At 46.4% G+C, this 24281-nt stretch overlaps 1 protein-coding gene across 4 annotated transcripts in view; it reads left to right on the plus strand.

The window, feature by feature from the left end:
- The window catches only part of ANAPC1 (anaphase promoting complex subunit 1), a 112635-nt gene extending 89710 nt beyond the window's left edge, over nucleotides 1–22925 (plus strand). For 3 of the 4 annotated variants that reach the window (XM_024743901.1, XM_024743904.1, XM_024743903.1), the window contains exon 48: nucleotides 3789–4160. In XM_024743901.1, the coding sequence (XP_024599669.1) occupies nucleotides 3789–3904 (116 nt within the window). In that variant the 3' untranslated portion in view covers nucleotides 3905–4160. Of the gene's footprint in view, nucleotides 1–3788; nucleotides 4161–22287 lie in introns of those variants that run through there. The other variant, XM_024743902.1, reaches the window with a different exon arrangement.
- The last annotated feature ends 1356 nt before the right edge of the window (nucleotides 22926–24281 follow it).

Below are 24281 nucleotides of genomic sequence, written 5' to 3' on the forward strand. Positions count from 1 at the left end.
AAAAAAAAAAAAAGAGGAAAAAAAAGAAAAAAGAATTCAGTGTGTAGATTAATTAACATATTAGACACAGCAGATAAATGAACTGCAAGACAGTGTGTAGAAAATAAACAGATTGAAGCACAGAGAGAAAAATGAATGGAAAATTCAGAAAAGAGAGATGTGGAACACGGTGAAGAAGTCGAACATGCATGTAGTTGAGATCCCAGAATATGAGGAGAGAGAACATGAGATAGAAGCCGTATTTAAAGAGACAGAGGCTAAGAATTTTGAAAAATGGATGATGAACATCAACCTACAGTGACCCCTGAGCAAGATAAATACAAAGAAAACCACACCTAGTTGCATAAAAGTCAAGGTACTAAAAATAAAAGAAGAAAAAAAATTAAAACATAGATCTCCTTTTTCATCCAGGATGGAGTAACAGAGATCTGATTTACTATCCTGCCTGAAAAAAGAAAACAAAACAACACAAAATAAACAAGCTGAAAAAACAACAAAGAAAACTGGCCACTGCATATGAAACAATGGCTTTTGAGACGTATATCGGGCAATGAAGAAGAGTGATCCCTGAGAGATGAGAAACAAATGACATAAGCCCTGTGATTGGCCCTAAAAAGCTAACAGCCTTGAGAGTTTCCAGACTGTGAAGGAGGGAGAGGGAACCCAGGAAGAGCCTGGAAGACTCCTTCAGTTGAGGTGATGGAACTGAGAGTACAGGGAGCCAAAGGAGCTAGAGTTTACATGATAGAGTGCCAGAGAGGAGAGAGCTGCACACAGAGAATGCCAGATGTCTGCAGAGGGTCCCCCTCAAATATCAGAAGAGTCCTTACTAATTAGCACATGCATGTGAAGAAGTTTCCCAAGGCTGAGGGAAGAACTGTCCTAATGGATTAGAGAGAACCAGTTTGCACAGGTTCAGGAACAGTGTCTGTTCCCACAATTTCACAATTTAAGGGGCTGTACTCAGTGTGGTCTTGCCTCAATGATGGGAAATATTTAGCCCTAGACTAAACAGATTAAACAGAAATATTTAGCCTTAGACTAAAATATTTTAGCCCACCTTAAAAATCTTAAAAGCACGACACAAAAGGATCAAACTGCTTTTCAAGTAATATAACTATATCCTGAAAGCTCAAGAATACAGAAATACGAAAATATCCAGCACCCATGGTAAAATTCATGATGTCTGGCATACAAAGAAGCAGGAAAATACAGCCTATAATGAAGGAGGTGAGAAATCAATTACAACTGACCTGGAATTGACATGGATGTTAGCAGACAAGGACATTAAGACAGTTATTATAACTCAGTTCCATGTAACATTATTCCATATTTCAGAACATTAAGAGTTATGGAAATATAAAAAGAATAACTGAACTTTTAGAGATGAAAACTATAATTCTGAGAAAAACACACTGAATGGGATTAATAGCAGATTAGACATTGCAGAATAAAAAAAAATACTGAGTTTGAAGACATAGCATTAGAAACTATCCAAAATGAAATGCAAAAAGAAAAAAATTAAAAAAAAAAAAGGAACAGAGCATTAAAAATGGAGTAAGCTCTGGGACTTAAAGGACCCAATTTACATGAGATTGGAGTCCCTGAAGAAGAGAAAAATGGGGGAGAGGGACAGAAAAAAATACTCGAAGAAATAATGGGTGGAAAATTTACAAGTTTAATGAAAACTGAGGTCCACAGTTGCAAGAAGTTCAATGAATCCCAAGCCTGAGAAACATGAAGAAAGTTGCACCAAAGCACATAATAACCAAATTGCCTAAAACTAATGATAAAAAGTCTTCCAAGCAGCCAGAGGAAAAAGACATGTTACAGAGAAAAAAATAAGAGTGATAGCATATTTTTCATAGGAAACAATGCAAGTGATAAATTAGTGGAGTAACATCTGTAAAGGACTCAAAGGAAAACCACTATCTAGTTAGAATTTTATACCCAGCAAAAATATCTTTCAAAAAAAAAAAAAGACCATGAAATAAAGCCTTTTTCAGACACACAAAAGCTGAGGCAATTCATCAACAGCAGACCCACACTACTGGAAATGTTACAGTAAGTCCTTGAGGAAGAAGGAAAATAATGTCAGATTGAAATATGGATCTACACAAAGGAATGAAGAGCATTGGAGATGGTAACTACATGGGTATATACATAAGGTTTGTTTCTTTTAAAAATACTTTTTAAAGATAATTGACTTATAAAAATAATAAAAATGTACTATGGGGTTTATAAAATCTGAAAAGCAAAATGTATGACAATAATAGCTCAGAGGCTGGGCAGGGAGAAATGGAATTACAGCCATAAGGCCCTTATACTACCTGTGAAGAGGTATAATCTTACTTGAAGGTAATCTGTGATAGAGATGATACTATAAAGCAACCACTAAGATAAGAAAAGAGTTAGAGCCAATAAGCAATAAAGGAGCTATAGGGGAATCATAAAAAGTACTCAGTCCAAGAGAGAGGAAAAGAGGAAAAGGGGGAACCAGAGAACAGACAGAGAAAATAGAAAACAAATGGCAAGATGATACATTTAAACCTAACCATAGTGATAAGTCACATTAAGTCTAAATGGTCTGGGGACTTCCCTGGTTGTCCAGTGGTTAGGACTCTGTGCTTCCACTGCAGTGGGTGAGGGTTCAATCCTTGGTCAGGGAACTAAGATCCCTCATGCCGCGTGTTGTGGCCAAAAAAAAAAGAGTCTAAATGGTCTGTTAGAGTCCACAGTGTATCAGAACATTGGAGATGTTTTCCATAGCTCATATGTATTTGTTCTCTGTCTTTGAGTTTTAGCAAGGTCTTGGGAACACTGTGGATAACAATTAAATAGGAAATCTCTTAATTCCTGTTGAGGTTTATTAAACACATTTAATTCACAGATTACTGGCAGAGTCGATGAAAGGAAATACTGAAGAGCAATAGTTGCTTTCTTCATATTTTGTGCAGCATTACAACTCTTTCTTGTGTTAGTTATGCCTTTATCAGAAAGCCACTCGATTCGTATCATGAGACTCTTCTCTGTCTGTCTTCATGGGATCATATGACCCACCTGTACACTCTGCTGTCTGCGTGTCTACTAGGATGCTTGTTGTGGCTTAGAGACTCATCGGGATCATGTATGTGTATATGTTGGGGCTGAGGAAAGGGAACTGTGGACAGTGGCATGTGGTGAGGATGGAGGCAAAGAGGAAGATGATGCTTAATAGAATTTGCAGGTCATACACTCACTGCGTCCCCTTAGAGCAGTGGTTCTTGACCTTGGCTGCACATCAGAATCGCCGGGGCAGCTTTCAGAGCTCCAGATCCCAGGCTGTACTCCACATAAATTACATCAGACTCTGTTGGACCAAGGTTGGGAACCGTTGCTTGTTAGAGGAAGAGGCTTTAGATTAACTTCTCTGTTACTCATTTTGAGCCTGTGTCTTTTTTTTTTTAGGTAAATTATTAAGTGCATGGATTATGGTAATTGAGGATAGATGGGCACATTTATTAATTATATTTAAGTAATATATGTATTTAAACAGTATTAATAGTTTCACATATGGTTACAGGTCAGTTTCTGAAGTACAGAATGGATAAATTAAAATTTTATATCAAATCATACCCTATAGTGCATTAGGGAAATTCATAGTTTAAATATTATCTTTCAGTAATTGTTTTCAAATGGAAGAACGCCAGCTTGAAATGTGATTATGTGTCTGAAGCTTCTTTGAAAGAGGATGTGTCGCTGAATCTATTTAGATGCGTGACCCCTTCCCTCCCATTGCATTTCTTTAGGGAGCACAAGCTTCGCAGAACTGCTCTTCACATTTAAACAGCTGAAGGTGCCGGTGCGCGCTTTGCTGAGATTGGCTCCTTTGCTTCTTGGAAACCCACAGCCAATGCTTATGTGATCATGTCTGGTGGTAAGCCTACCCTGAAACGTGACTTCTGCACAAAAGCGTGACCATACAACAAAGCTAAAGAAACCTTTATAAGTTTTATAATATAACTGGGGGGGGGGAATGAGCTGCACAAACCTCAATGCATTTTAAAATCAAGGGTTTTAAATATCCCAGAGACTGTTGCTATTGGCATTAACATTATAAGAATATAAAAATGAGTGAAAATTTACTTTTGTAAATAAAATTTTTTGGTTTGTTTTCAAAACTCTTGATGATTACTTTAGTTTGGGGTTTCAGAGAGTAGAGCAGTGGGGGCTGAGATGGATATTAGTTTTTGAAATCTTTCAAAAAGATTTCAGGTGATTCAGGTGAAGTGACTTTATGCTCAGAAATGCAAAGTTTTTAAAGAAGCTCTGTCATATAGTTTTACTTTCTGCAGCAATGAAGGGCTTTTAGCATTTCCTAAGGTGTCACCATAGTTTTGTCTAAAGTAAGTTCGTACATCCTGTGACAGTGCCAGGCACCCTCATAGTATGATCGATCATCTTAAACAGGAGGAGATTTATACCCTAATGAAGAATTACCCAACATGAAGCCTGCTCTAAATAGAAAAAATAAGAAATTTCCACTACAGAGAGGTCTTCAGAAATTATATTTTAAAATAAAAGTTCAGGGGTTTCCCTGGTGGCACAGTGGTTAAGAATCCACCTGCCAATGCAGGGGACACAGGTTCGAGCCCTGGTCCAGGAAGATCCCACATGCCGCGGAGCAACTAAGCCCGTGCGCCACAACTACTGAAGCCCGTGCGCCTAGAGCCCGTGTTCCACAACAAGAGAAGCCACGGCAATGAGAAGCCCGTGCACCACGACGAAGAGTAGCCCATGCTCGCCGCAAGTAGAGAAAAGCCCGCTCGCAGCAACGAAGACCCAACACAGCCAAAAATAAAATAAATGAAATAAAATAAATAAATTTATTTTTTTAAAAAAGTTCATTTTCACCCAGGATTTAGAGAACATACGTCTGTATCAAGTTTCTGGACCGGATGCTGAGGAAGGGGATTCGTATAAAGGTGTCTGCAGCTTCAGGTTTCCAGTCCAGGAAGAAGGTGGCTCTCTGCTGTCCAGATACTGATGTGCCCTCTGCCTCCTAAATGGCCGGTGGGACCGTAAACTGCTCGAAGCTGCAAGGTCCATCCAGTGATTTCACGTTTCCACACCCTGAATTGTGGGGTTTAGCTTTAAAAGTAAAAATGAAAGCAAATAGAAATGTTTCCATTGAGAGTTTGACAAAAACCCATGTGGTGTTTGCTCCTGCAGAGGGGGCTTGCGTCCGGAAGGCGTGCATCAGTGGTTCTCTTCAGACCTTCACTGTTCCACCTGTGTGCCCGCCCTGGGACTTGCCCCTGTGTGCGAAGCATAGGCAAGGTGGCTGATAGGGAGGGTGAAATGTGCTTCCTTCACACTTAAAGAGTTTTTTCTTCTAATTAAAAATAAAAGAAAAAAATTAAAATGGTAGATTATAGAAATTCCATTTGAATCAGGGTATAGAGAACTCAGCATTGGGCAGCTGTTGCTGTCTTCACTCTCAATTGTTTATAACTTATAATCTTTTCTGTGATTGAAGAATGACTTGAGTTATTTGCACACGTATGAACTCTCGTGTACGAAGGAGAACAGTCATTGGAATGTTGTCAACAAAAGCAAAAATCAGGCTTTATAAGGGAGAGAACAGGATGGAAGATTGCAGATGGTCTGGAAACAGCATTGTCTTAATATTTGGGGCCTCCCGAGGAGCACAGATGATGTTCTGGACAGTCTGCTCCCGAGCAAACACGTTAGGATCATCGGAGAAGTCAATGCCAGCTCTTTGTGGGCTCTCAAAAAATCTTGGGAGTATGGCTCTCACCATCCAGAACGTTTTAGCCTCCTCACAGCCATGGCAGGGAAGAGCTGGGGAAACGCGTCCAGCTTTGAGTGTTTTGGCCCAGAAGTGGCCTATGTCACTTCTGGCTGCAGCCTGTTGGCATGAATTAAATTGCTCCACCTTGTACGTGTTCTTTCACAAAGGGGAGAACTAGACACTGGTGAGTGCTGGTAATGTCTGTCACGGTATGATTCCTCACCTGTCCATCCATCTTCTCTGCTTGCACAGATGGAATTGCATGTCATTGCCTCCATAGATGGACATGGTTAAAGAGACAGCATAGTCACACACACACTCAGGTTATTACTGTTTCCCCGACGGATGCTGACATCTGTGTTCCTCGCTCGAGTGTCTTCCAGAGGAGTGAAGGCATGAACTTGTGGGAAGCTCTGAGGCATAGACGCCAGGCCTTAGCCGCAGGACACCATTGGTGTAAGCCTCGCAGAACTTCTCCTTGGTGCTGCGTAATCTTACTTGAATAAGGCCGCTTTCTCACCCTTTGTCTAGAAACCAGCTGACTTCACAGCATATGGAGAGGGGCATGTCCCAGCTTAGGGGATCTCCTGACATCCTACAGGAAGCAGAAAGGAGGGGGGCTCGCATCTCTCAGCCTGGTGGTCAGTGTGCAAACACGCTTGGTGGGAGGCCGGCGAGCCTGCTGGGCTGTAGACAGGCCCGAGCATGGGAGCCAGCATTGGACTGGAAGCCAGAACCTGTGGGAGCCGAGGCAGGAGTTGTCAGAGGAATGGACTTGTGACGATTCCAAGGGAAGCACATGCCAAAGCCCGATCTGAGCGACCGGAGTAGGCCAGGCCGGGAGAGGATGTTAGGAACTGGGTGAAACTGAAGGCCGTGGACCAATCTGAGACCAAAGCAGGAAGACTTTGGCGCCTCCTTCATACACGGTTGGGGGCCTCTCTTCTGGGTTCCCCATCCTCATACTGACCAAATTTTGGGGAAAATGCCTCACTGTATGGAGATCTCTCCAGTTAAACAATGGGGGAGGGGACAGGATTTGGTCACCTCTGTACCCCTGTGTCTGCAATTTCTAACCAGCAGTGGAAGGAAGCAGAGGTGAGGTCGGAAAAGCACCCCCTCCACGTGGAGGCCTCTGTCAGCACTTACTGCACCCGGCAGATACCCACACTGGTTCCAAAGCTTCCCAGGTGACTGTTTTCCTGCTTCCAAGGCCAGGTTCCCCCTACTCCAAAATACACTGGTTGCTTCTCATTACAGTCACAAGCTTCCGAAAAGTCTTTTTCGATAAAAGAAGAGCCCCTAAAACCACATCCTTGATTTCTGCCTGTGGATAAGGAAGACTTGCCTGTTCTCCATCCTCTTGCTTTGCTCCATCTTATGTTCTTGAGTGAAAGTGAGGCTGGGATGGAAAGTAGGGGCTGCTCAGAGGGCAGGACTTTCAGGCCCCAGACGAGGGGAACCCATCTATCAGGCAGCTGCACCAGAAGCTCCCTCAGGTGGCATCTCGTCCTGCCCCTCGTTCTACAGCTGAGACCCGGAGGCTCAGGGAGGGGTGGCTGGCCCAAGTCCGCACCGCTCCCCATCGCAGCCCAGAGCAGCCTGGGCGCCCAGACCACACTGTTTCTACCCGAGAACCTGGTCCATTACTGCCTTTCTTCCTGGTCCAGTAGACCCTCAGGAAGAGGCCAGTTAAATGTAAGTTACAAGGACGTTGCACCAGGCAGAGTTTATGAACACCTTTAAAAAGCAGACACACGGACTCTTCCTTTCTCTGTGCATCTTTGGAAAAACAAAGGCCTTTGTGTAACTTCTTGGAATTAGATTAATTGAATTAGCCTGTGTTGCTTTCTTGGTCATTACAACAACTATCTTAATTAAAAATTTTCTCCTTTAGCTGAGAATATTTCTTCCATGGTATATTAAAACATGAAGTAGGAAATTTAGGAAAAGAATTAATTTCATACTAAGCTCAATAAAAGCAATGAAAATCTGTAAATAAGCACACGTTCTTAATTTCCACTGCTTTTACTCCAGTACTCAGGTGTGAAGTGTCTCGCCTCGCCTCTGTAGTCAGTGGCGCCATCCTGAGTCTTATGCGCAGGTGCAGGGCCTTGGGACACTGTGGGCCGTGTGCTTTCAGAACCCAGACATGCCAGATGCTGATCTGTGGAGTCACGTTACTGAGGGACTCATCACAGGGACAGTGGTTGGAAGCTAGTTGGTGCTACTTGTTTTTCTTTCATTTGTGTTTATTTGTGTGCGTATCTTTCACTTATCAAGAATATTTTAATTCTGCTTACTGTGCCACTTCAGAGATTAAGAAGATATTTTGGGCAAATGTGTATAACTCTGGAGTTGAAGGAAGAATCCTTAGCAAATCCCCTGTAATTAGCATCCCTGGCTGCAGTCTCCTGCCCCGTAAGATCTAGATGAGAGGAGCTCCAGCCCTCAGGCGATGAAATCTCTGCAGGTCCCCAGAGGAGGGCGCAGGTGCTGTCTGGTCACCTCCCTCCACACCCCCTCTGTTGCACTGGTTCACCTATAGGTCATCCCCTGTGCCCTGTGAGGGGCCTGGATGTCAACTCGGCGTCTTCACCACCTCCTCCTCTCTCCTTAGCCTCCACCTATGTTTCCCGTATGGGACCAGGTAAGAGTGTGCCGTTGGGAGGTGCTAGCGAGAGATGCCCAGGCAAGGCCGGGAGGTGGGAGAGGAGGCGAAGCTGTTATAGGCGGACACGAGGGCAGATGGTGCATACCGGGCAGCAGGGCGTTAATACCAGCTCTGCCCGGGGGCCCCGCCCTGGAGTTTCTGGAGGTTTGTTGGGGCTTCTTCATCCTGTGCTCCAAAAACCCCTCCATCTGCTTCTCTTTATCAACACCCTTTCTGCTTGGGTTCCTGAGCAGACCCTGTGATGCTGTGTGGGATGTAATGACCCAGATGTGAACACAGCCCGTCCCGAGTCCCCACCGCTTGTTCTCCCCTGGGCTTTGCTTATGGAGTTTCCAGGCCCTTGGTTGTCTCCCCTGAGCTCCCAGTGCTGTTCACTTGCCTTTTCCATTATCAGACACTCAGCTGTTCTCTGAAAGCCCCAACTGTCTCTGCAGTCCTGTAATCCTTGCACCAGCTCCCCCGAATGGCACCAGCCTCAGTGCTGCAGCAGCAGTGACCCCCCGAGTGGCCTTGGGTTTCCCCTGACATGCTGAGTGTTCTCTCTGACTAAAGGAAGAAGGGGCGACCTTTTAGCTGAGTAACTGGAACGCATTGGGGTTGGCCCCATTTGTGTCAGGCTTCCTGGGACGGAGTCACAGGTGTGTGGATGGAGACATAGTGTGGCCCATTGCCCAGTCCTGTTGGTTCTGGGTTTGCCCCTCAGCGGCCACCCTGAGGAGAGAAGCAACCCTTAGCCCAGCTGCTTCCACCTTGGCCTTCTGGGGCAGCACAGACTGGGTGTCACAGACTGAAAAGTACCGTGGTCGTTTGCTGCTCGAGGTTTTGAGGACTCGAGGAAAATGCTAAACCTTCATGGGATAGAGAGCGTTGAGCGACTGTATTCCTTCCTGGAAGGAGTCGGCTTTTTATAAGACTTGACTGTGAGGTTCCTGGGAAGCTTACCAGAAATTTCTTGGCAAAATGAGACGTTTCCAGGGGGAAAAAAAAGAGACGAAGAGCTAGATAGTTTCTGTCTGGCAAGTGCAGTGATTACCCAGTAATACTGTATAGTAGCTGCCCAGTAATAAAACTCCCTACCTAAAGGGGCTGTACATATAGAGGGCCGTAAACCTGAACATCACTGAGCAAATCAAGCTGCAGTGGACCAGCCCCAGGCCCTGGGATGGCCTTTAATGCTGGACAGGTGCCCCCAGGGCCCCCCACCCCGACCCCAAAGACCTTCTTGGTCTCTCTGAAGGGTTTTGAGCCTTAATTTTCCTTTCCCTGGTGTAAAAATCCCAATTCCTACTCTCAGTTGAGCATGTCTGTTGGTGTAGCCCTCGCACCTCTGATGATTTAAGGACAAGCTCTTACAAACCACACAGCTGGGCTTTGCTTTGTGATTCAATCTGAAGATCCTTTTTAGTGTTGAGTTCAGATTTATTAATAATATGATCTAAGGTGTGTCTAGTTTTTATATTTCTGTATTTATGCTGCACTTCTTATATTTACTGTGTATCTTTGGTCTGTTTGCTCTCAAAATTTGCTGTATTCATGACTTTGGCAGTGAGGATGGCTCATGTTTTTGTGACTGCATTTAACACTAATACCTTTGTAGGATTCCTTGAATCCCTCTTTTCCTTACCTCGGCTTCCACTGTCTTGTTTCCAGCTCTGATGGCACCCTGGCACCTCCCCACCTCTCCCCCAGGCAACATTCATGAGCCCCTCCCTGCTCTCTCCCTTCTCTGAGTGTGAAGGTTGGGTTATTTCTGTAATGTCAGAGTGAACGATAGCATACGATTCCCCCCTTCTGTTCCCACTGTGTGCCAGCCTTAGATCGGCCCACTGATGTTCTCCATGCCTTCCCTCAGTCCTCCGGCTGACAGTTCCCACCTCTCCGTTGGGTAAGGCTGCTCTCCAGCAGGTTAGATGCGGACTTCCTCCTCTCTCCTCAGATGTTTCTCTCCTTCCTGTCTCTGCCTCTTTTCCTCACTACCTTCTAGTCGTTTCTTTGGGCTCTTCTCAGGTTCCTCCTCCTTGGTGGTCCAGGCCTCTTCCTGACTTTCTGTCCCTTCTCCCTTTGCCCATCCTCAGTCTCTGTGGAGGCTCCTGCTCTGGTCTCTTGTCTCCCTTGGGTGCCCCCCTCCATGTTACTGCTAGACCCTTTCAGAGTACTCAGAGGTCAGGGCCTTTGTCAGCTGACACCCACTGGAAGGCTGGGGGGCCATCGTGCCACTGGCTGGTTTCGACACCCCAGGTTCAGGCTGCCATGGTCCGCGGGCCTGGGGAGAGCTGGAGGCCCAGTGCTGTCCCTCTACAGCTGCCTGGAGGCCCCGTGGTGGGGGAGGGAGAGGGGGGTGGGAGCTACAAGCAGAGAGAGAAAGTGAGATCAGAGTGGAAGGCAGACCCCCCAGCGAGGAAGCTGTCAGCACCACAGAACAAGGTGCGTGTAGGACAGGGGGTCCGGGAAAAACAGCTGTCACCCTCGTTGCTCTTATGTGTGACCAGATCCAAGAGGGGCCGCAGATGTTTTTCTTTCTTTCTTTTCCTTATTGTAGTAAAAACACTATTTTCTTTCGAATTTTGAGACTCCTGATTTATACAGTAGGAATATGTAGCCCTGACATATTCTTGGTCCTCAAATAAAAACCTAGGGGATGAATGAAACTTCATACCCAATTCGGTTTAATCTCAGAACACACTTGCCCTGCTTTTCTCTCTCCTTTTCTTTCTCCTGGGGTCAGAATGGGCCCCTGCAATGAGGCAAAGGGCAGAGGGCTCAGCTCACAGGACTGTCCTAGTACAGCCGTCTGCCCAGGCAGGGGGTTCCTAATGCACTTCAGAGAAGGTCTCCCTCCACTTCAAGTAAATCCACACATAAAAACGAAATTTAAGCCAAGGAAAACAAATGCTAAAGCATGTGATGCTAGTCAGGTGATCGGTCTGTGCATGTATCGTTTGTCACGGGCTTCCTCACAGCTCTGCATGTGTACTTGTTTCCTTATTATCCAGCGAGCTTATTTGTTCACAGACTAGAGAGCCCTAGGAGCTCCTTCCGTCCACGTGAGGCTAGACCCTGACACATACTACAGGGACCCAGCTCAGGGTAGCTTGCGTCAAGTGGGAGCAAAGCACACAAAACGTTTGATGACATGTTGGAGTTAGTTGTTTTTTTTTTTCCCAAGAGCCACCATGGTAATGGCTCCTTTTCCAGAAAAGATGACCTCAATGTTTTTCATGTATTTATATTTAAAAATCAACTCAGATCAAAACCCTGAAGAGGTTTTCATTCATTACTTAGATCAGCATTTCCAAGAGTTTTCCTAAAAAAAAAAAAAAAAGAAAAAAAAAAGGAATTGATATGCAGATTGGGACCTTGTATAGCATGGTAAATGATTCCATAGTTGAATCCATTTGGAGAGTTTTTGTATAAACACAGTAATTACTTTCTGTACCATGGGAGTTCGCAGAGCCCTTACTAGGCTAACAGTGCGTTAAGGGATGCAGTGGCACTTCCTCGTGACCACCAGCCCTGGAGGTGACTGCAGGGCACGGGGTGGGGTTGTCCCCACCACGAGGCCCAGTACTCACTTGGACCACCTGCAGCCCCTGCTCCATTCCTTGGGAACCTAGGGGACGCCCTGGCGCACCCGACTCCAGACCCAGTGATGTGGGTTCTGGGCCTGGATCTGAAAGGGAAGCACAGCAGGGTGAGCGCCTGGAGGAGGGGCCCAGCCCCTCCACCTCTGGGGTGCGCTCCCCGGCCCTCATCCCCGACAGACCTCCTCACACAAATCCGGGGTGACCCAGGCTCGGTGCTCCATTGCATGGAAGAATTCCACCTTCAACTTGAGGAACTCCTTGTAGAGGTCTGGCCAGTGGTCCCTGCCCAGCAGGAACTGGAAGATGCTCCGCTTGGATGTGGGGTTGTCCTCCTCCATGTCGGAGGCGATGTAGCTGCCATCAGAAAAGAGGGCTAGCTGGTCCCGGCCCCCACAAGGACTCAGGCGAGACAGTGGAGAGAGGCTGCTGAGGTCACCCTGGAGGAGCACCCGGGTCCACAGAGGGCAGGACCGTCCTCAGCACCAAGGCTGCTGGGCCCATGCTGTGCCCGGCCCAGGTCAAGGTTCTGGCTGTCACCATTTCCCTGGGACTTTCTACCTCGGGTCCCTCAGTCTCTGGGCAGCAAATGGTGTTTCCTGGCTATGTTCATTATCCCAGGACCTTCCTCCTTGCCTTCCCCTGCTCTGACCATGTGACCCCTTGAGGGCCTTGAACCACCACTGGGGGCCCTTAGGCATTGCTCACAGGGCCAGGAAGAAGTGGATCCTGTTGTAGAGGTGACCAGGCAGCCCGACACGGCCGAAGTACTCCACCACCATGGAGAGCAGGTACTGCGTGGAGACAGGGCAGGGGAGGGGCGGCCAGGGGTCGATGGCAGGGCCAGTGTCCTGAGCGGGCCATGCGCCCCACCCCCATCCAGAGGCCAGGTGGGAAAACCACCCAGGGTGGGCCTTGCTAAGGGACTCATGGCCCTTTGACATGTGGAGATGAGCTGATGGGAGGCCAGGGAGGAGATGCCCAAGGGCCGGGGCACCGACAGTGTGTCCTTTCTTCCTTTCTGGCACCAAGGGCGGGTCTCTCCAGGGCCTCTGCTCAGGCAGACACCTTGTCCTCCGTCCCCACCCCCAGGGGGTGGTGACACTGCAGACCCCTTGGTACCTCACTTCTAGTGCTGTGGGTACCTTGTCGGACACTTTCAGGAAAATATCAGCTTCCAGGAAGCTCTGGATAACAGGGTCCTCTGTAAAGGAAGGGAGACGTGATGAGGGCCTTGGAGCAGCCCTTCCGGGAGCAGCGAGCCTGGGGCTGTGGGACATTTCACAGGGAGGAGGAGAACTGGAAACTTCTCCCAGTTCCTCTGTTTCAGGAAGTAGAGTCAGCTCTCTTTCCCCAGGAAGGCTCAGAGCCTTAACAGGGACAAAGCTGTTCCTTGCATTGACCCAGGGAGAGTGAGTCTCAACTGTGGGGCAGGGATTTTGCTATTGTTATTTAATCTTCAACACGTGGGTGGGTATGTGTGTTTCATAAAGAGATATGACCTGGTTCTCAAAGTTTAACATAACTTTCCTCGAGCCAAGGCTTGGGTGTGGCCTTGGGCCTCTGGGCACTGCATCCCTGTCACTTCATCGTACTGTGACTGGGCAACGCTTTCCTGCCCCACCTGATAACAGGACCCCATGTGGGCAGTGGAGAGTTCATACCCTCCTGGGCGGGGGCGGGGGGCGCTGGGCATTCTACCCTCCTTCTCCTGGACCCCCTTCACTTCCTGCTGATAATGACCTGGCCTCCCCTGGCCCCAGCAGGCTCATCTGGGATTAGAGTTGTCCTTGGAGGTGCCATTTTCCAGTGATGGCCTGAGAATGCCAGGTCCTCCTTGTCTTTCACACCTTGCCCCGGACAATGACATTTACCCAGACGGGAGGATGGAGGGGTCATGGATCATTTCGCCCTCCCTGAGCCTTGTCCAGGCGGCCTGGCTCCCGGAAGGGCATTGCTTTCTGTGATGATGAAAATATTCTGTAGCTTGCTGTCCAGTACGGTAGCCATTAGCCATGTGTGGCTACTGAGCTTATGAAATGTGGCTGGTGAGAACCAGGAACTGAATTTCAGAAGTTTATTTTAACTCACGTAGAGTTAAATTTGAGTAACTGCATGTGGCTAGTGGGTGCTGCATTGGACAGTGTCAGCTCTGTGTCATCCCCCAACCTGCCGCACTCGGTCCTGCCTCTGGTCCTGGCATCACCTTCTCTGCAGACCTTCCCTGAGCATCTGTCACAAAGCTCTCCGACTCTTGCTCACAGCCCGTCTCTAGGTGTCATTGCCTTTTCCTTCTCTGCATTTGTACTGGCTGAGAGCAACTTACTTCTGTAATTTTTTTTGGTCTCCTCCCACTCTGAGCATAATGGCAGCGAGATCTAGTTTGTCCTTTCATCACTAATCTCTAAAATCTTAACTGGAGGGAATAAATGTGGGCAGGGGATTCCTCCCTTGATTTGTCCTAAAATGTCTTGATAATTGAACAGTCACCGGTGAGTCCTTTTTTCCCTTCTCCCTCCAAGAACTTGTCTCAGATGAAAACCCATCAGCACCGCAGTAGAACTGTGGAAACAGAGTGATCTGCTTCTGTGCCACCTGGACACCTCACAGCTCTGAGCCCCAGGGGGAGCTTTGGCTATGATCCCGGAGCCTCTGGGATCCTCGGTGTAAAGGGGACCTGACACTCCACTGGCTCAGAGCACAGACCCAGAAGCCGGTAGAAGGCCTCTTGGTCTTCTGGACGATAACTGGATCTTCTCTTGCTCATCCTGAGTTTCGTCCCGTCAACATGATCGACAGTCCACATGCTCCTCCTCTGACTGCTCTTCTTCCAGGACGTCAGCTCGGAGACAGCTTCCGAGGGGGTGGGGTTGGAGGCCAGGGGGCTGCTCTCCTGGGCGGCTGCAGGAACAAGGCTCTGTGTGAGCACAGACCTGACCCACCTGGGAGGTCCTGAGTCTTCCCTTGCAGCTCACCCTGAAGGTTGAACCCTGCCTCCTGAGGACAAGACAACAAGTGGTTACTCAGCAGTAACTGATGTTCTGTTCAGGGCCGAGGAAGCTGAGGACACCACACCTCCCTTGACATACATCAGTCTCTTCCTCTTCTGGCCCCGCATCCTCCTGGTTCTCTGCTCAGAGACAGCCTCTGGAGGGGCAGAACTGGAGGCCAGAGGGCTCCCATCCTGAGCAGCTGCCAGGAGAGAGGAAGGCCCCTGTGTGATCAGGGGAGGGACCCACCTGGGAAACACTGTGCTCTTCCCTTCTCACTCACCTTGAGTATGTTGCATGTGACATCTGAAGTGATAAGAATGACCATCACCCCCTTTGCACTTTGTCTATAAAGGAGGGTAGGAACTGAATTAATATTTACCTTTTTTTGCCAGGGAAAAACTGCTCTCCTGTGCCTCTTTCCATGGATCTTTCTGTCTGGGGGGCACCTCTATGGAGACAAATGTGAAACTCTCTGGTCATCGATGTCTTTAATAACTACAAAGGTGAACAAGATAGTGACCTCCGGTCTCACCCTGGACACCCTTTCCCCTGCCCTGCAGACCCACACCCATGAGAGTCCAGGGAAGAAGAAGTGATGCTGGAGCCATGATGATCTATCACCTTCATTCATTCAGAGAGCGGGGATGAGTGTGAATGACCACACACACCTGGCTTCCCTTCCATGCGCTGCTTTTCCTCTGACTTTTTTGCGGGGTCCTGTGGGCTTGCAGCAGTCTCTGAGGCAGCCGATGTGGAGCTCAGAGGGATAGTCTTGTCTTTTCTGGGTACAAAAAAATGGAAAGAAACCAACTTGATTCTGACCAGGCCATTTCTTTCCGCTTAACCTGCTTCTTGTGAGACCTAATAATAATTAAAATGGCAATAACATTAACTAACAGTAATTGCTTAGTAAACTTCAGATATTGATTCGTGCATTGGAATTACCTCATTCAATCCTTACAAGGAGGTGTGAGGTAAGGTGTATAACTTGCCTGTTTAGATGAGGAAATGCTGACCTAATTTGTCTAGGATTTGCTCCTTGACAGTGGCTAGAGCTCTTTGGACTTGGGATTAGAACTCGTGTCTGAGCGGTGCTCAGGGGAAGAAGGCTGGTGGCAGCCACAGTTGAGCCTCAGTCACATTTCCATTAGGGTTGAGCTGGGCCACCTTACACGCTTATGTCATCGGCTCTACCTAAATATCCCTGTGAACCACTATAAAGTTACAGCAATCCAACCTGGCAAAAATCTGACCAGAGTAGCCCAGGCCTGTCCGAAATGGCCCTGGAAGCTGATTGACCGGGGCTCTCAAGGTCGAGTTCTCTGTAGGGTGGCTTTACTGTCTCTCCTCCTTCCCCCATATTCATTTTGTTCTCCTTTTACCCACATCCCCTCCTGTTCTCTTTTCTCCCCAAACTCGAGACCTATTTGTATTCCTACTGCATCCCAGTCACTCATCTGGAGGTTCACAGGTGATCCCTTCCACATCCCCTGCGACAGCTTGGAGGAACATAGTTCAGGATCCAAGACTCACCTTAGTACAAAAGAGAGTGACGCCCCCCCCCAAGTAAGCACCTGGAGGCTCCCTCAAGATCTAGGCCCTCACCCTTACCCAGAATGCAGCCTCACAACAGCGTGAGAAGAGCACTGACTGTAGCCAAGTGTTCGGGATTAAATGGCTTCCGAGATTCTGGAGCCCTTACTATGAGTCACTGATGACATCACACCATTCCACCAGAAACTGCTCTTTGGTTTATAAAAGGCTCTCAAGGAAAAGACTGTGGGCCTCAAGGAGGAAGGAGTTAGTGTCCCAGCCTGAACACTGGGATCGCTTCCTCTTACCCCAGTATTACCTCTGAACCTCATCTTGTGTTTCATCTAACCAATTAATGGTTCCAAATGAAAGTGATTCATCCACATATCAAAAAATTGAGAAAATACAAAATTAAAAGTTGATTAATATTCATAGTAAAGTTATTAATGTAGTTTATTTGATATTTAATTATTTATTAAACATCTTTATTGGAGTATAATTGCTTTACAATGGTGTGTTAGTTTCTGCTTTATAACAAAGTGAATCAGCTATACATATATCCCCATATCTCCTCCCTCTTGCGTCTCCTTCCCAATGTAGTTTATTTTTACTCCCTTCTGATTTGTGTTTAACTGATTATATTGAGATTTTAAAAATTAACTTTTTCATTTTGAGATAATTGTAGATTCATAAATGCAGTTGTAAGTAATGACACATCCTATGTACCTTTCCCCAAATTTCCTTCAGTGGTACAAAGTTGAATATCTATAGCACAGTATCACAATAGGAAATTGGCATTGGTACAACCCATTGACCTTATTCAGATTTCTCCAGTTTTATATGCAACCACTTATGTGTGTATTTAGTTCTATGCAATTTTATCACATGTGTACACTCATGTACACCACCACCAAGGTACAGAACAGTTCTGTTATAAGGATCCTTCATGCTACTTTTTTATAGTATCTCCATCCACAACCCCTGGCAACCACTATTCTCTTCTTCTTCTATATAATTTTGTTATTTCAAAAATACATAAACGGAAACAGATAGTGTATAATCTTCTGATCTGGCTTTTATTTTTAATTTGCATAATTCCCTTGAGAACTGTTTAATTTGTTGCATAAATCAATAGTTTATCCCTTTTTATTGCTTAGTAGGAATCCATGGTTCTATGGTCAAGTGCATATTTAGTTTTGTAAGAATCTGCCGTACTCTTCTAGAGTGGCCCTATCATTTTACATCCCCGCCAGGAATGTTATCAGTGATCCACTTTCTCCACATCACTGTCAGCATTTGGGTTATCACTTTTTATTTTAACCATATCTCGTTGTGGCTTTAATTGGCACTTCCCTAATGATATTCCATAATGATATTGATTTCATGTGTTTATTTGCCATCTGATTATCCTCTTTGGTGAAATCTCTGTTCATGTTTTTTTCTAATTGAACTACTTCTTTGTTGTTGAGTTTTGAGAGCTTTTTATGTAGATCCCAGATACAAGTCCTTTGTAAGATACATGGTTTGCAAATATTTTCTCCCAGTCTATAGCGTATCTTTTAACACCCTCTTTTTTTTAACCATTTTTTTTCTTCTGGTTTTATTGAAATGTAATTGAGGTACAACACTGTATGAGTTTAAGGTGTACAGTATAAGTACTTGACATACGTGTATATTGCAAAATGGTCCCCACAGTAAGTTTAGTTAACATTTATTACCTCATATAGTTACAGAAAAATGTTTTGCCTGTAATAAGAACTTTTAGGATTTACTTTCTTAGCACCTCTCAAGTACACCATACAGCAGTGTTAATTATATAGTCACCATGCTGTACGTCACATCCTCAGGACTTATTTCTTTTATAATTGGAAGTTTACACCTTTCGACCACCTGCAACCATTTCACCCGCCCCCCCAGTCCCTGCCTCTGGTAACCATCCATCTGTTCTTTGTTTCTATCAGTTTTTTTAAAACTTTATTGAAGTATAGTTGATTTACAATGTTGTGTTAACTTCTGTACAGCAAAGTGATTCCGTTATACATACATATATATATATATACGTACATATTCTTTTTCGTATTCTTTTCCATTATGGTATATCATGGGATATTGAATATAGTTCCCTGTGCTATGCAGTAGGAGGACCTTGTTGTTTATCCATCCTATATATAGTAGTTTGCATCTGCTAATCTCAACCTCCCAATCCATCCGTTCCCTACCCACCTTCCCCCTTGGCAACCACAAGTCTGTTCTCTACGTCTGTGAGTCTGTTTCTGTTTCGTAGATAAGTTCATTTTTGTCATATTTTAGATTCCACATGTAAGTGATCTCATATGGTATTTGTGTCTTTCTGACATACTTTGCTTAGTATGATAATCTCTAGGTCCCTCCATGTTGCTGCAGACGGCATTATTTCATTCTTCTTTGTGGCTGAGTAACATTCCATTGTATATGTGTACCACATCCATTCATCTGTTGATGGACATTTAGGTTGCTTCCATGTCTTGGCTATTGTGAATAGTGCTGCTATGAACATAGGGGTGCGTGTATCTTTTTGAATTACAGTGTTATTCGGATATACGCCCAGGAGTGGGATAGTGGGATTGCTGAATCATATGGTAACTCTATTTTCAGTTTTTTGAGGAAACTCCATACTGTTTTCCATAGTGACTGCATCAGTTTACATTCCCACCATCAGTGTAGGAAGGAGGGTTCCCTTTTCTCCACATCCTCTCCAGCATTTGTTATTTGTAGACTTTGTTTTTGTTTTGTGGGCTGTGCCGCATGGCACGTGGGATCTTAGTTCCCTGATCAGGGATCAAACCTGATCAGTGCCCTCTGCAGTGGAAGCACTGAGTCCTAACCACTGGACCACCAGGGAATTCCTATTTGTAGACCTTTTAATGATGGCCATTCTGACTGGTGTGAGGTGATACCTCATTGTAGTTTTGATTTGCATTTCTCTAATAATTAGCAATGTTGAACACCTTTTCATGTGCCTATTGGCCATCTGTATATCTTCTTTGGAGAAAATTCTATTTAGGTCTTCAGCCCATTTTTTGATTGGGTTGTTTTAAACTGCTTTATTGATGTATGTTACATAATATTCACTCATTTTAAACATACAATTCAATGAATTTTAGTGTATTTACACAGAGTTCAACAATCATCACCACAATCTAATTTTGGAACATGTCCATCCCTCCAAAAGATCCCTCCCTCCTTGCAGTCACTCCCCATTCTCACCTCCAGCTCTAGGCAACCACTACTGCATGTCTGTTTTTTTTGTTTTTTTTTTTACTGGGGATTGGTAGAGAAATCAGTTTGAAAAAAATATTTCATTGCTAAAAGCCGTTTGAAATTTACTCACTTTAAGCTCTTTATTGATAAATGAGAAAACAGTGGCCCTGAAAGCACCAGGGTCTAGCCCAAGACCATACATAAGCACTACATGGCAGAGGCCAGATCCCTTGAAAAGCCTTCTTCCCACTGGGAACCTGGGTGCCAAGCTTCGGGGTGGAGTGACCGCAGGTTCTGCTGTGGTTCCCTCTGATTGGTGCCCCATGAGAAGTGCCCTGTGGGTTCCAGAGCTGAGGGATACGGGGGCGGCATCTTCTCCCTCCGAGACACTATTCCTGACTCTGGTTGGGTCTGTGGTCTCCACCCCTAATTCCAGCTCATTGAGGGGTTATCCTTGAAGCCCGGGTTGCCCTTCAGCTTGGTGGCTAGATTCCTGCTTCCTCCATTCTTCAGATTTCACACCAGATAAGTTTTCTCCTAGTGAGATGTGACTCTTGGAGGGCAATTTTTTTTTTTTTTTTGCAGGGAGCGGGAAGTGTGGTGAAGGGAAAGGGAACAGGAGCTTCTTTATGGAGTCTCTGTATTCTGGAAATTTTTATGTCCTAGAAATCTCCAGCATACATGGGGTGGAGGGAGGCAAGTTTGGCATTGTCACTAGCGTGGACTGCACCACAGATGTCTTCTGGGACCAGTCAGCAGCACCACGGTGAAGCCAGCACAGAGCTGGAGGCCTAGAGGGTGCCAGAGGGCATCAGTCATGGGGAGTGGCTGTCACCCACCCCAGTTCCACATGTGGGCTTAGGCAGGGGATTCTTAACTCGCGGGAGTCCGGGTCTTACGATGTTTCAAAAGAAGCCAGAAATTAGATTTTTTTAATGTGAAATCTTCCAAATTTTAAGCAATGGCAACAAATTTAAAAATTTTGAATGCCATGTGGAGGGCACACAAGGACGCATCAGCTTCTGAGCCTGGCCAGGGGCTCTGCTCTTCAGGATTTAGCTCCGAGAACCGCTAGCAGGGGATCCCAGGGTGGGTGGGGGGATGGGGGGCTTGAGCGAGAGTATTCTCTCTCTTCTTTCATTTCCTCAGGCCATGTCTATGCAGGACTAAGTCCAAGGGGTCACGCTTTTCGTTTATTATTAATTAATTAATTTATTTTTGGCTGCACTGGGTCTTCGTTGCTGCGCGTGGGCTTTTCTCTAGTTGCGGCGAGTGGGGGCTAAGCTTTTCCTTTAAAACATTCCCTCTCTCAACTTGCCTGTGACTTGGGTGTTAAGTAGGCTGCTGATGGTCGTGGAGCTTCCTGGGATCATTCTGGAGGCAAGGGGAGGAGAGGTGTGTCCTCCCTGCCTCCCTTCCTGGTGGTGTCAGCTCTCCGAACTTGAGGGGGCAGGGGGAGGAGGCTATCTTGGTCTTCCAGTTAAGTGTTCACCTCTGTTTCCACCCTTCCTGTGATGAGAAGCTCTGCAAAGCTCGTTTCTTTTCCCGTGTGGTGGTAATGGTGGTGATGCTTGTGCTACCAGCCTCTGTATTCCCGTCTTTATGAGACTGCTAGCAGCGAAGTGCAGCTGGGCTCTGTCTCTGGCTGCTGATGCTGGGAAGATGTCTGTGGGTTTCCTCCACTCCCTCTTCTTTGATAGGGTGTGAGCTGCGAACCCACCTGGCTTTCTCTGTGGGTGTTGGTGTTGGTGGTAGGATGTTGGCTGTTCTTTCCACTGCGGGTTTGCCGCTGTGCGTCCAGGAGGGGGTCAGGAGGATGACTCTTGCATGGCCTTTTGAAGAACACAGTAGAGACTTTACAGTTTTTTTGTGGAATGGACGCCAACATTCATGTTGGATAGAGGTCGCTGCTGTAGCTGCACGTTGAGAAGGCAACCAACTTTGCTGAGACACGCTGTCAGGGATTATGAGGGCATCCCCCCCACGCTCTTGGCTGACCAGGTCATATTCGATTACTGAAATTAGAGGAGGCCTTTGTTAGGGTTACACCGTCAGCAGCAGAGGAAAAACCATGAACTCAGATAGGTACAGCAGAGGATGAATGGAAACATATCCCGTGGGACTTGCTGTTTTCCCCGGTGTGGGTCTGGCGCTGCCCCCACACTGAGAGGCAGGTGTCCTAGATTCAATGTGAGTCACTCTGGACGAGTTAGGTATGCCTGTGATTCTGAGGGTACAGTAGTATAAGAACCATGAACATACCTTTGCGAACTGCACAGCACCATGCGTGTACACGCACCATTCTCCCCGTAGGGACTAATGACTTTGAATAAAGATGTAGAACAAGTATAGAAGCCGCAGTTTAGACTAGGACGGTAATTTCTGTTCCTCAGCCTTAAAGTTGAGTAACCACATCTCACTCTGGAATGCGCCCAGGGACCCAGTACAATACTGTAAATTCATCTCTTGCAGTGGGTGGATGGTGTAAACCGGATGCTTTGACAAGATTTGGAGACTGTTTTAAATCGTGAACGGAGATATGTTGGATCCACCGGATGGTACTGAAGTCAAGGAGGAGAACTCCACAGACGGTGATCCCAAACCCCACAGCCGGCAGTCTCCTCGCTGTGCCGGGCACTCCCTGAGCACTGCCCTCAGATGACCAGAGCTTACGGAAGCGCTTGCAGCGTTGACCTGGATTGTGAAAGGTTTGGGGGAAACCTCTGTTTATTCTCAAGAATCTTGAATCACCCCTCCTCTCTCCCCTCCCCACTCTCTTGGTGCATCTGGGACTAACAGCTGTTAATGTATGATCCCCAGCGTGTGGGTGGAAGCCAAGTGGAGCAATCCTTTTTGGCCTGTGCATCTCTTGTCTCGCTTCTTCACTTAGCTGGGGTCTAACTGGAGTTCTTGATGAGACAAACCTGCTCTGAGCCTTTTTCTCAAAGAGCCCCTTTTGTACACTGGGTGCTCACCTTCTTCCATTGCGGGGAGAGGAGTAGCTTAGTTACTATCTTCTCAGCTGGGCAGCTAGAGGAAATACTCAGAGTTCCCAAGTAGAGGTGTCATGGATTTGGCTTTGAGAAAGAGCTTGGAATTGTTCTGCGTATTTTGGGAACATTTAGATAACATTTCCTATTACATCTTTTGAGAAATTTTCTTTGCTCTGAAGTTTACTTTATTTGATATGAATGTAGCCACTCTGTTTTCTTTTGACCGATGTTTACATAGCATATCTTTTTCCATTCTTTTATGTTCAACCTACCTCTATTGTTATATTTGTAAGTTCTCTTTTTTTTTTTTTTTTTTTTTTTTTTTTGCGGTACGCGGGCCTCTCACTGTTGTGGCCTCTCCCGTTGCGGAGCACAGGCTCAGCGGCCATGGCTCACGGGCCCAGCCGCTCCGCAGCATGTGGGATCTTCCCGGACCGGGGCATGAACCCATGTTCCCTGCATCGTCAGGCGGACTCTCAACCACTGTGCCACCAGGGAAGCCGCTATTGTTATATTTGAAGTGAATTTCACGTAGACGGTATATGGTTGGGTCAAGTTTTCCAATGCACTCTGCCAGTCTCTGCCTTTTGATAGGTGTATTTATTTATTCATTTATTGGCCACACTGTGTGGCATGCAGGATCTTAGTTCCCTGACCGGGGATCGGACCCGTGCCCCCTGCAGTGGAAGCACAGAGCCTTAACCACTGGACTGCCAGGGAAGTCCCTAGGAGGTGTATTTAGACTATTTACATTTAATGTCAGTATTTATATGTTAGGGCTAAGTCTGCCATTTTTTGTTTCCTTTTAGTTCTCTCCTTGTCTCTCTGTTTCCTTTTTCCTGCCTTCCTGTGAGTTGCTTGAATATACTTTATAATTTCATTTTGGCTTTATAGTGTTTTTGAGTGTATTTCTTTGTGTCAGTTATTTAGTGGTTGCTCATCTGAGAGTCCAGGATCTCTATGGGGCTTCCACTGGCACTGCAAGTGGTGGGGGCATGCCCCGTTGTTGCCAGGCGTGGATGAAAATTCTGGGCTGTCACTCAGCCCTGACTGCCACCATCCTGGCTGTGGAGGGAAGGGCAGAGCATCTTGTTACAACCAGAAGAGGATGGGAGTTTAGGTTCTTCACTCAGCTTTCAGTAACAAGTGTGGGTCCCCTTTTTCTCATGGTGTTTGTCTGGAGTATGGTGGTTACTGTCCAAAAGTTTTCTGTCTTGCTAGGTTGCTGTTTTCCTGATCCTTTGGCCAAAAAGAGTAGGCTTTTCTTGGGGGATTTTTTTTTTTTTTTTGTGGTACGCTGACCTCTCACTGCTGTGGCCTCTCCTGTTGCGGAGCACAGGCTCCGGACGCGCAGGCTCAGCGACCATGGCTCACGGGCCCAGCCGCTCCGCGGCATGTGGGATCTTCTGGTACCAGGGCACGAACCCGTGTCTCCTGCATCGGCAGGCGGACTCTCAGCCACTGCGCCACCAG

Source organism: Neophocaena asiaeorientalis, unplaced genomic scaffold (assembly GCF_003031525.2).
Source record: "Neophocaena asiaeorientalis asiaeorientalis breed wild unplaced genomic scaffold, Neophocaena_asiaeorientalis_V1.1 scaffold114, whole genome shotgun sequence".
Classification (NCBI taxonomy): Eukaryota; Metazoa; Chordata; class Mammalia; order Artiodactyla; family Phocoenidae; genus Neophocaena; species Neophocaena asiaeorientalis.